This window comes from Lepisma saccharinum, chromosome 5 (genome assembly GCF_977018435.1).
Source record: "Lepisma saccharinum chromosome 5, izLepSacc3.1, whole genome shotgun sequence".
NCBI lineage: Eukaryota > Metazoa > Arthropoda > Insecta > Zygentoma > Lepismatidae > Lepisma > Lepisma saccharinum.
This window is the reverse complement of record NC_139233.1, coordinates 53,852,543-53,864,712: the sequence shown is the minus strand read 5'-3', so window position 1 is coordinate 53,864,712 and position 12,170 is coordinate 53,852,543. Positions and strand designations below refer to the sequence as shown.

The following is a 12,170-nucleotide window of genomic DNA, read 5'->3' as shown; positions in this document are numbered from 1 at the left end:
ATGTCTCGTTCTGGACGACCTTCAACCTCTTCAACGGATGAAAACATCGAAAAAGTGAAGGAAATTGTGCTGGATAATCGCCATTCCAGCTTAAGAGAGATAGCTAGTGACCTTAACATCTCTCACTAGTCTGTTCGTTCAATTTTGGTGAATATTTTGGGCATGAGACGCGTCGCCGCACGGCTTGTTCCAAAAGAGCTGAATTGTCTTAAAAACAGTACCATGAGCAGGTCTCTTTAGACATGCTGGATTGCACCAATTCTGCTCCCACATTCATGGAACGCATCATAACTGGTGACAAGACATGGGTCTACGAGTTTCACATGCAATCAAGTCAACGGTCATCAGAATGGAGGACAAAAGACGAGTCGAAACCGAAAAAACCACATCAAAGTTGCTCAAAAGTCAAGGTGATGCTCATTGTTTTCTCCGATATTCGTGGTTTGGTGCATCATGAATTTGTTCCAGAGGGAAAGGCGGTCAATAAAGAATACTATTTGACCATATTGAAGCATTTGCATGAGAAAATCTGCCAGAAACGGCCAGATTTGTGGAAGAACAATTCGTAGATTTTACGCGACGATAATGCGACATCGCATAGAGCGACAGTTGTGACAGAATATAAGGCCAAAAACACAATAAATACCATCGAACAACCACTGTATTCACAAGATCTGGCCCCGTCTGACTTCTTTATGTTTCCAAAACTAAAATTGCCACTCTGGGGTACCCATTTTGACTCGATTGAAGCAATAGAGCAAAATTCGTGGAAGGAGCTGAAGGCCATACCGGAAAGCGCCTATAAAAAGTGTTTCCAAGACTGGAAAAAATGCTGGCATATGTGTGTTGCATCAAATGGGGCCTACTTTGAAGGCAACAAAATAAATATTGATGAATAAATTAATATTGTGCGTTTTATTTAACAATATTCTTTGACAGAATATATAAACTGAAAGTTTTTTTTTATTCTTTACTTATTGCAATTATAATGCAAATATACTTGAAACGAAGGTGAGGATTTAGCTTTTTCGATGAATTGACTCAACTAAAATGCATAAACTCAATGTGTGGCTATCGGCATGCCTATGATCACATAGACCTAGCTTGTGCCCTTATCTACCACACCAAGAGATATGCAATAATAACTGAGCCAATATTTGCTCCTTAGCCTTTTATTTCCAAATTAATCCTTAGGCTAGCTTTATTATTTCTTGTAGAATGGTTGCAGTATTGTGCATAGCATCAATGCATGGCTATTGGCGTACCTATGATCACATAGGCCTAGTTTGCGCCCCGAACTATCATACCAAGATGTATGCACAACACTGAGGAGTTCCTTTTAAATTTAAAAGCTTTGTCGATCTGTGGCGAAAGTGTGTTTTATTTCTTACGCGATATCCTCGCTTTTATACTATTTTCGAGAACACAGATTCAAGTACAGATGAATCACTCACTATCTACAAAAGTATACTATCAACAAAACTGACATCTACACATGTTTAGAAATACAAATTCACATAGTGCACTCTTGCAAACATGAAGATACATTAAACTACTCATAATAGAGCATAAAATACAATAAACATTAAACAAAAGATATACATTACAAATAAGGTGCAATATTACATATAATAACACAACATTTACGTGTCCTTTCATAAAAGTATAATATATCAGTGACATATTTTAAGGTTGTGACGTCACATAAAAATATGGATCATATCTCGTTGGGCCAACGGTTGCCCAACCATGAAAAATTGACTCAAAATCAGATTTAAAAACAACTTTTTCGGGTTAAGACAACTTTCAAGAGTATGCAGTAAATTCTAGAGTGTAAAATAACTGGCATGTAACAGTGTTTCTTTTCGAATATTTCAGTCACAGCACATACTGAAAATATGATCTTTTTGTGGTGAAAGTAGAAGCTATTTCTAACTGGTAGTCACTCACTAGTCCTTTGGCAGCCACTATGGATGGAAGACGTGTTGGGAATTGCTTATTGTCAGTGGTGTAGCATGGGCATTTCGGGTGGGAACACCAAGTCCGAAGGAAGGGTCTGCCCTTTTTTGCTTAATAATTTACTTATGAAATTAGTCGCCACAGGGATTGTTTATTTACCTGAAGTAAGCTGGGTTTTCAATAAAACATCATCCATGCATGTTTTAGCTAGAAAATTAGATGCCTCACTATGCCACAAATGTTTTGAACTCTGGTGTTTTATACCTTTCTGCATGACGCAAGTCATTAAAAAACCTACCTGAATCAGAAGCACCTCTGCACAACAGTAGACGTCATTGTTGTGGATGATCCAACTACTGATTGATTTGGTTTATCTTACTTCGCTTTTCTACCACTTTTGGTTAATCGCGAATATGAATATGAGTGATGATATTGATGAAGGAGCACTTACAAAGAACACCCGTGCTCACGCCGGGATTCGAATCAGGGGCCTCTTTCATCTTGGCACGCTGTGCAAAACACACTGACACGGAGGTGGGTGGATGATCCAACTATCGTACACTCAACTGACGTAACAGTGCCGATTAGTAATTCAGACCACTGTTTATTACTTCTTGAGAATGTTGATAAATATTTTAAAATAATTTTGTCTAGAGACCTTTCGATATTAAAAGTTTTCAAATGAATGCTAAACATTTCCATTGACACAATATTAAGCAGTTAGATATCCTAACGAAATAATAATAATAATAATAAAAAAAATAATAGTTTGCGGGTTAAGTTGTAGAGCAGCCACAGGCTGAACTTCTACCTCGAAGACTTCACCGACTTATTTTACAAAAACTTTGTAGATCTTTTAGTTTTTAATGCACATCTCTGTTTGTGCGATAAATTATACAATGCAGTGGCCATTAAGAAGTGGTATATTTGAGTTTGGTAAAGTTACGTCAGTCAATATTGCGTATTGTAGCATCACATAGCACGAGTGGCACGAGCGCGAAGAACCGGGTAGGAATTCTATGGCTGTCGTCTGCTTCAGAAGGCAGTAAGAGTCACATGAACCAATCACCATAGCCCTCTGCTCCGTACGCTGGCATGAGAGAGAGCATTTGCGTGCGTGCTGTAGAGATCCAAGCTATCCCTCCAGATAGACAGCAAGGAATATAGAGTCCTTTACGCTGAACCTGCTCGGCATCCAGCCACGAAAGGCATTGAAAAAAAAATGCTAGAAAGAGTGTTGAGAGTGGAGCGTTGCAAGCGGATCGCAAAAAATAGCTATTATAATGCCATAAAGGTCAAACATATATGAAATTAGTCAAGTTTAACTTTATATTTACAGCATTTACGCATTTTTGAAATTTTAAATCTGGGAACGCCGGGCGTTCGGGGGTACTATAATGCTACGCCACTGCTTATTGTTTGTCTGTTTAGTTGTAGCAGAACAAGACATTCTTACAGGTATTCTTGTGAAGGCAGTTAAACAATGTTATGTCCAGACTAAATTCCACAAACGTTGGAAAACTAGGTAAACTCTAGAATTATTTTTTTTTTGTGCTACCACTTGAAGGTACCTTGAAAACAACAATACCATATGAATGAGAAAGTGCTGTTTTTTTTTTATTTTACACAAACCTATCTATACTTTAGTTTTCAGTACATTGGCGCAACATAAAAGTATATGTTGGCCCAATGTAAAAACCATACATTGGCCCAACATAAAATCCATGTTGGGCCAACGTTTGAAGGATGGCCAAAATTACCATTGCCCAACAATGTTTTCTTACATTTGACCAACAGTTTTCAGTAAGGTTGGCTCAACGTTGGGCCAACCAGTTTTGGTTACTTGGGGTTGAACTCTAACCCATGCCACCTTTAGGTTTGGCCATGATCAAAAAGATAATATGTCAATTTCATATATTTCAGGAATTACAGAATTTGGCTTCCACATCTATCAAGTCTTTGTATTTAGCTGATCCTTTATATGGTGCTTGCCCAATTGTTCAACTCTGCCATTATCGAGCATTTGCTGTTTATTGTCTTCAGAATCTGAACTATTTAGACTCTGTGTTAATTTATCCTGAAGAAAGATCTCATTCAGAAGTAAGTGCTTGGGTTGCCTTATTTAAAAGTTTATTATACATAATTTTTCTGCTTCTTTAGACTAATTGTAATGATGATGATGGTGGTGGTGAATAGATGAAAGGACACACACACGGAATGCCTATGCCAGGACTCAAACTTGAAACCTTTGGTGGCAAGATGAGCCTTACCTAGGTGTTTCTGGTGACAAATAATAAAGTGGGTTTCTCAGATTAATGACCAGGTCAGTCCGGAGTGGATTTCAAACTCTGGATTTCTCACCACTATGGACATTACCTCTCAAAAGCTTTGAATCTTTGTTTTCTGAATTTGTACATCAGATTCCTAGAAGATACCTCATGAAAGTTGTACATCAGATTCCTAGAAGATACCTCATGAAAGCATACCAATTTTCTCTGTAATTAATAGCATATTTTTAAGGAAATTTCTACTGTTTTCAGTAGACAGAATCTACTGTTATCAACTGAACTCTACTGTCTCTCTCAGAAATCTGCTGAAACTCAATGGTTTCCTGCTGAACTTCTACTTAACAAGTTCAGTAGGCCTACTGTATGTGTACAGTAGAAGAAATACAAGTGAAATATTCTCTTCAGTATTACATGAAATATTGTATACAGTGTATGTAACTCAACTTGTTGGCCGTAAATTTAACTTTTCATTCCTCCTGATTTACAATTTGTTTTTACATCTATTTGAAAATCTGAACACAGTAAATGTTTCAAAACACCTATAGATCTACTGAAAACAGTAGACAAAATTTTCAGCAGGGATAATAAATTTTTACTCTATAATTGATGAAAAAGTAAATGCATTCAGAAAGCCAATTTTGTTCCACAAGAAAACATCCTCACATTGTTATAGTGCCTGTTTGCATTATCTCACATAAAAGTATAACTTTATTTATTTGTATGTGTGTTGTGTTTCCTCTTGAATTCCCGTTCTCTGACAGGTAAACAAACATGTTATGCTCAGTACATGGTGTTAGAAGCTACTTTTGTGACTAGTTCTAGTGATTAATAATAATAATAATAATAATAATAATAATAATAATAATAATAATTGCACACATATTTTGTGACATACATTTATATACTATTCTTGCTTAGGAATTATTTAAGAAGAAAGTTAAATACTACAAGATGATAAAGCAAGAAATTCTATCGAACAGCTTTCATGAACTTATTGCTAAACGAAGAGAAGTGTTTCAGTCTTTAAGCAAGCTAAGGGACAATTTCTACATGTATAAACTGCTAGAAAAACAGGTATTACGCAGACAAACTAAATGTAAGGAATGACATGTGTCCTTTTGTGTGTGAACAGCTATTTGTACTCTTCGCAACACCTTATTTGTCCGCACTGAAAACAATTGAAGTCCAGAATTCGTAACTTTGGCAACATAGAACTTCAGAGAACAAATTGTATCCAACTTAGCAACAGTTTTTCTTTCTAAATGAAAACGCTCATGTGAATTTTTTCATTATTTCTCATTCCATGAAGTTAGAAACACTAAACCAGTAATACAATACGCAATTAAACAAAAATCGTAAATTGGAAATACGAATGTTGCATTTGTTTTTTTACGATTCTTCGTTCTGAAATAGAAAATATGTGCCATTTGAAACACTGAACTGGTTCTCCACCACCTGGAGAGAATTCACATCACATTTGAATGCAAAGAAATTTCTCTCGATTTTAGGTGAAATTACAGTAAAGATACCTTGCACAATACCGGAGGATTCTGCAAAGTGCGTCTTTTCCTTGATGTGTGGAGAAAAATGGTTCGGAACTCCGGCACAATGTTCTTTCAACTGAGAACAACTTGTTTTTACAGTCTCACGTTAGTAATCTCTTGGGGCAGTTGGTTAGATGGTCATCTTGTTACACTTTTTCGTGAAGAACGAAACATCGTAGGTTCAAATCCTACCCTCTCCTGATTCTTTTTTTTTTATTATTGTTATTTACCAAGTATGAAGTGTTGTAATATAAGATTATGTTAAATCACTGTAAATATTTATGTGATGCATACTTCAGGGAATGTGTCTGCTCATCATCTTGATTTTTCAGTGATTGGCAGGATTTTTGGCAATACCTTTATTTTCATTCAGCTGTCAAAAGTTATGTTAACACACATTAGGAATTTATATGTCATAAATATATGTTCTTAAACAGGATGTTGTAATCAAAATGTCCCGGGTTGGATATCAGGTGGAGGCTCATTGTACAGTGGTTCGGATTCCTATTTAAACTGTAGGTCCAGTCCCGATTAGCCTAAATTCTCCTTGCTGAGGGATCGTATCATCCCATATCTCCACTTTATAATACAGAAAAAATCAGGTTCATATTTCGAAAATCACCTGCAGTTTTCCACCATGAAAATAGGTTTTCTATAGTTTGAAGTTCGTTAAGATGCACTTGCAAGGTTTTCCATTGTTGTAATTTCACATATATTTTATATTTCATACATTGAATACTCCTTTCTTCTCTCTCTTCCTACAGTCTTTGGGAAAAGGCTGAAGTTTCTTGGCAATCAGGGTCTGGTTCAACTGACTCCTTTTCGCTTTCCTGTTCCAACTTTCAACAAACAAGAAAACACTTCATAACTAAATGGTTGCTTGTTTAAAACACTGCATTTACACACTATTTACAAAATGTGAAAAAACACCAATAGAAATGTTCATCATTCTTCCCTTTCAGCATTTCTCGATTTTTGCTTCCACTGAAAAATTGCCATGAGGAAATTTTAGACATGACATTATGTGTGAATTGGCTTCTTCAAACTGGCAGATAATTTTTACATAAGCTACCTGAAGAAGAGGTAGCATGCTTGATCCTGACGAGGGAGGTTGTAGATTCGATTCTCCACCCAGGCAGGATTTTTGTCAGGAGTATATCGTTAGGCATAAAGTTTATCCACCATGCTAAGAAGTTAACATTGGTCTCTGTGTTTCACGAGGTGAAAGGAAATAGTAAGAGGAAGTTATTTCCATGGTAACAGGAAATCACATGCCACATGGAATGCACAGAATCAAGTTACGTAGAGCTAAGTCTGTGGTGATGGTTTTGAATATTGCAAAGTTAGTGGAGAAAGTTTTTTAGATCTGATACTTGTACTTTCAGTTGAAATAAACAAATATTTTGGATACGAAGCAGTTTTTCTCAGGTTTTGAATTTCTTGTTTGTGACTCACTATATAAATAGTTATTAGTAGTTCTTTTTATCGCATCACCCTCTGTCCCAATAGCCATTTACTTATGTTAATTGGCAATTAACTATTAGTTTTAGATGCATCGTAAGATGGAGGTGAGGGGATTAACAACAGTCATTATGAAGGAACTGACATAAAATTACTAATCTTAGCAATTTGAACTCATTAAACTCTCTCCTTCATTACAGTAATCCACTAAATAACTGCTTAACATAATTGTATGTGTCTGTGTGTGTTAGTATATCGAAATTATCAACATTTTAGGTGTCAGTGAAGAACATAAACAATACATAACTTAAATAACATTACATTTTGCATCCTGAATACATATATGTGATATGTGAATTAATTATGATGTGTGTGTTAACACAACTTATGAAGAATAGCTACAAGAAGAAAGCATTAACCTTAAATCCTGGTAACCAACAACTTATAAGGAGAAAAATGTGCATCGGATTCATTTTTGAAATATTCTAATATCAACGGTCTCTGTTCAGCGAACCAAATAAAAAAAAAGAGGAGAAGGTGGGATTTGAAACTGCAACCTTTCATGCATGATGAAAAATAAGGATAACAGCGTCTAACTACATTAACTTACAAACAACATGCTCTTAAAAACATGTTCGCGTTTATGAAAACATCCACTTTCCTATTTTCCAAGCACATTTTCTCAACAAGTCGTGAACATTCTTTTTTTTTTTTTTTGAGAACTGTTTGATATTATGCAAGGTATTGTAAATAAAATACCACATAAACTCCTCACAAATTTGCTTCTTTCTCCACAAACTTGATGGCGATTTCATCCAGGTGGAGAAAAACACTATTCAGTGTTTCAAACCCCTCTGATTTCAAGTCGAGCAAGCAGAATCGTAAAGATTCCTCAAGGTTCTTTATCCAATTTGTTATTTCTGTTTGATTGTGCATTATAATAGTGGTTTATAGTTTCTACGTTCGTGGTATGTGTGAAATTGAAAACCTATCACCGCAGCCTTTTACGTCAAGTGGAGGGACCAACTCAAAGTTGGCTACTCTTAGCTGGCACTCAAGTGCCAATGTTGCTAAGTTTACAAATTAGGGACTTAGAATTCTTTCGGGGTGGTCAAATAAGAAGTTGCAAAGAGTACAATGTCCTATGTTGTGATATCCAAAATTTTCAGGACTGGTGCTACCAAATGGTGAAAAAAAATCACTGTAACCCTAAAGGCCACCTTCACCTTCAAAGTAGTCCTCTTCTGTATGCACACGATTCTGCTATTTTTAAAATGCATCCTGGAAGTTGTGTCCTGTGAGGGTGTCCAGAATGTCTGCAGTTCTGCTTAGATCATCTCTATTGTGCCAAACCTTCAGCCATCCAACTTGATGTTCAGTCAGGATAAGAGAGAAAATCTCTTGGGGACCAAGTTAGGCGAGTGAGGTGGGTAGGGGACAAAGATCATGTTATTTTTGGTCAAAAAGTACTTGGATAACAAGAAAGTGTGAGACAGGGCATTGTTGTGATGCAAAATCCAGTTCTTTGTTGCCAAAGTTTGGGGCTACATCTTCACATATTTTTACACAGCTGCCACGAAACATCACAGCAGTAGGCAGATTTAATTGTTTGTCATGCTGGGATGAATGCTTTGTGCACAATCCCCTTGACGGTAAAGTAAAATAATGAGTATGCTCTTGATTTTGCTCTTGACTTGTCTCGCTCATACCCATAAACCCATCTCTCATCATCCTGGACAAGAAGGTTGCATTGTTGGAGGCAACCTGACGATGTCAACAAGCTGCTGCTCCTGATTATCTGTCAAGATTCTCTGTACACATTTGGCACTGACATGATGCATGCCCAATTCAGCAATGAGAATCTGTTGGCACGTCTCATAACCAATTTCCATCTTATTAGCAAGGTAATGATTAGTTCGACGCCAATCCTCACAAATGAGCTGTTGAACTTTGGCAACTATGTCGGACGTTGTGTAGCTGAAGGGCCTTCCTGTGTGGCCGTTGTCCTCAATGGATATCCGACAAGCCATGAACCCAAGCATGCCACTCAGACATCCATGTCCAGCTCATGCTTTCTTCCCCAGACACTTGAGTAACCATTGCCACTTCCACAAAATGTGTTGCACACTTGCTGCTCCTTTCCCAGATTCATCACGAAATCATCAAACACCACATACACGACTTCAAATGAAAGTATGTAAAGAGTCAGGACATTTCACGTACCTACATGAAATTTTGTACACTTGTCTCTGCAATCCCATACAACTCATATTTCTCCTTAAGATATTAAACTAAAGAGTGAGACGGGGATTATCTTATCTACGCAGTGGAAGGTATTGTAATGTAGTACTATAGATAGTTATGCTGGTCAATTTAAAACATAATATACACTCTCAAATTGTATTAACAAATCCTTGTTTAACTATAATTTCCAAAAACTTAACTTCCAAGGCACATTACATATTTAACCCCTTAAGCGGGGAGCCCGGGTTGTGCTCGGGAATTTGAATTTGGCAGCTTCTTGTGCATTTCAGATCCAGTCAATGTTCCCATAGCAGGGAATTATTTTCTTTAAATGGATATACAGTAGTACATACATAGATACATTTCGTTTTGTACAGTTTACTTGAATGTTGTGTGTTCATTCACCTTTCTCTCATTTACAAGACATGTAATGTTATAATGTTGTCCAGAGCCATGTCCCTCTAGGACAGGGGTGGACTGGGGCCTCGCTGAACTGGGGTCTAAGATTCAACATACGATTTACTTTAAATTATGTGTGCAGTAGTTTCAATTCCCATTTAGGTTTAAGTTACACACTCACTTACTCACTCACTCACTCTCTCTCTCTCTCTCTCTCTCTCTCTCTCTCCCCCCTTGACAATGTAGTGAGATAGAGAAATTAGCGGACACACAAAACAGAAAAAACTTCAAATATTGTTCAACGTTTTGAATAATACCATCTGATGAAATATCATAGTTCGTATCTCCTTCAGAATCACTGATTTCAAATTCCGAACTTTCATCACAACTGGAATCCTCAAGAAGAAGTTGAACTTGGTCTGCACTTTGCATTTGCTCAGCCATTCTTTCACATGAAAGAAACGCAAGCTATTCCTGCTCTGTTAATAATACCATGCTGCCATCTACAAAAACAACTGCGCATCAGATTCCGCATTGCGTACACAACAATACCCGAGAACAATTCACGTTACCCTATCTGAAGTTGGAATAAATTTTCCTGCCCGAACCTAGCTCGGACAACCCGCTTAGCGTTACACATTGCAACCCTAAATACACTTGTAACTCAATTTATAAAATCGAAACACCCACTTAAGGGGTTAAATAACAAAGAACCTCATTTTTAGTAACTCAACAATAATAGCAAGAAGAAATCTCCCCCTTCATTCATGACATTAAATACAAGATCCATTCATTTAACAGGGATAACACACAATGAAGTTAGTCCAATTAAACAGTCAGTAAGTCCATTAGTCGGTAAGTATAGAGGCTATATCGAGTGCACTGCAAACCTGCCCACAAGCCCCAAAGCCAACATGACCCAGAGCAATATACCCTCATTTAAATTTCAAATTTTAAACCAGGAGAATATCTATTAAAGGTCTATATATATATATATATATATATATACAAATACTAGGTAAACCACAACCAGGCCATGAAAAAAAGAAGTATATGGAGCTACAGTGTACTCAGCCTAAGTCAGGTGTGTCCTTTGTGTCTCCCAGTCGGCAAGGTTATTCCACGCCAAACTCTTTGCTCATCCAGCTGAGAACTCGAACCAATGGCAGACCTTGCATTAGTCACGTGTTTGTTTCAAGTCTACATCGCGTCATAAATGAGTTCCTCTACACTATATGCTTATAACTCTCAAGATATGCTAGTAAAACCATCTTTGGTTCTATTGTGCTACTACAACTGCTGTTCATATGGCAGCACCAGTTCCAAAAACTTCTGGATAATACCTCGGAGGCTCAGTCGATAACGCGTCTGACTACCATGCTAAAGGTCCCCGGTTCAAACTTTTCTAATGATGGAAGCAACCCCGGCGCCCACCCAGCATCGAATAACATGGGTACCTGGGGGAAACCCTGGGTGGTAAAGGCGGTCAGGGGTGTGATGCTGATCACATCACCCCCACTCACGACCGGATCAAGAAAGTGTGGGGCGTTACCCCCACACCCCCTATACGCCTTCATGGCGTGGTGCTATGCACAGGGGAGCACTTTATCTTTTTTACCTTTACATTTTATTCAACCCCCTTGCATTTTTGTGCTCAGCTAATACTGATTCCAATGTATCAGTATTGGAAAGTATCAATTCGAGTTCAATTATTGATTTTGGGTGATCTTTTTCAGAATCTAAGGCCATGTGTACATAGGTAGCGACTATAGCAAATTGGCAGACAGCGATAACGTAAAGGAATCCAGTAGTCAATGTACTTCCAATATTTCCAAATGGAAATTTCTTGGAAATCTCTAACTTGGGTCTGTGTACACCTCACCTGCAATAGGACTGCAAACACTGGCTTGTAAGAGTTCAGCTGTGAATATCTGCAACTCTGGAGCAATCATTTTCTTATCTGATAGGGATCTCATGCTTTTGAATGATACTATGGAAACTAGTAAGCAATAGTCGCAAGACAGAATCCATAAATCACGTGATCCATGATTTTTTAAAAAGTACACTGTTGCTTGTGACTTCTCTTGAGCCAATGTACCAAGCAAGGAAGATTGATTGATTGATTTGGTGTTTTAAATCCACTTTATGCACATTAAGGCTAATCGGGACTGGACCTACAGTTTAAAGTGGGATCCGAATCACTATGTGCCTCCACCAGGTATCAAACCTGGGACCTTTTGATTACAAGGCAACGACACAACCACCAAGCAAAGAA

General features: G+C 37.4%; 1 protein-coding gene across 1 annotated transcript in view; it reads left to right on the top strand.

The window, feature by feature from the left end:
- LOC145988377 (leucine-rich repeat-containing protein 9-like) overlaps window positions 1-12,170 on the top strand; it is a 66,359-nt gene that overhangs the window by 19,642 nt on the left and 34,547 nt on the right. The window contains exons 5-6 of the mRNA XM_083123260.1: window positions 3,883-4,059; window positions 5,166-5,321. Of these exons, the coding sequence (XP_082979386.1) occupies window positions 3,883-4,059; window positions 5,166-5,321 (333 nt within the window). The remainder of the gene's footprint in view (window positions 1-3,882; window positions 4,060-5,165; window positions 5,322-12,170) is intronic.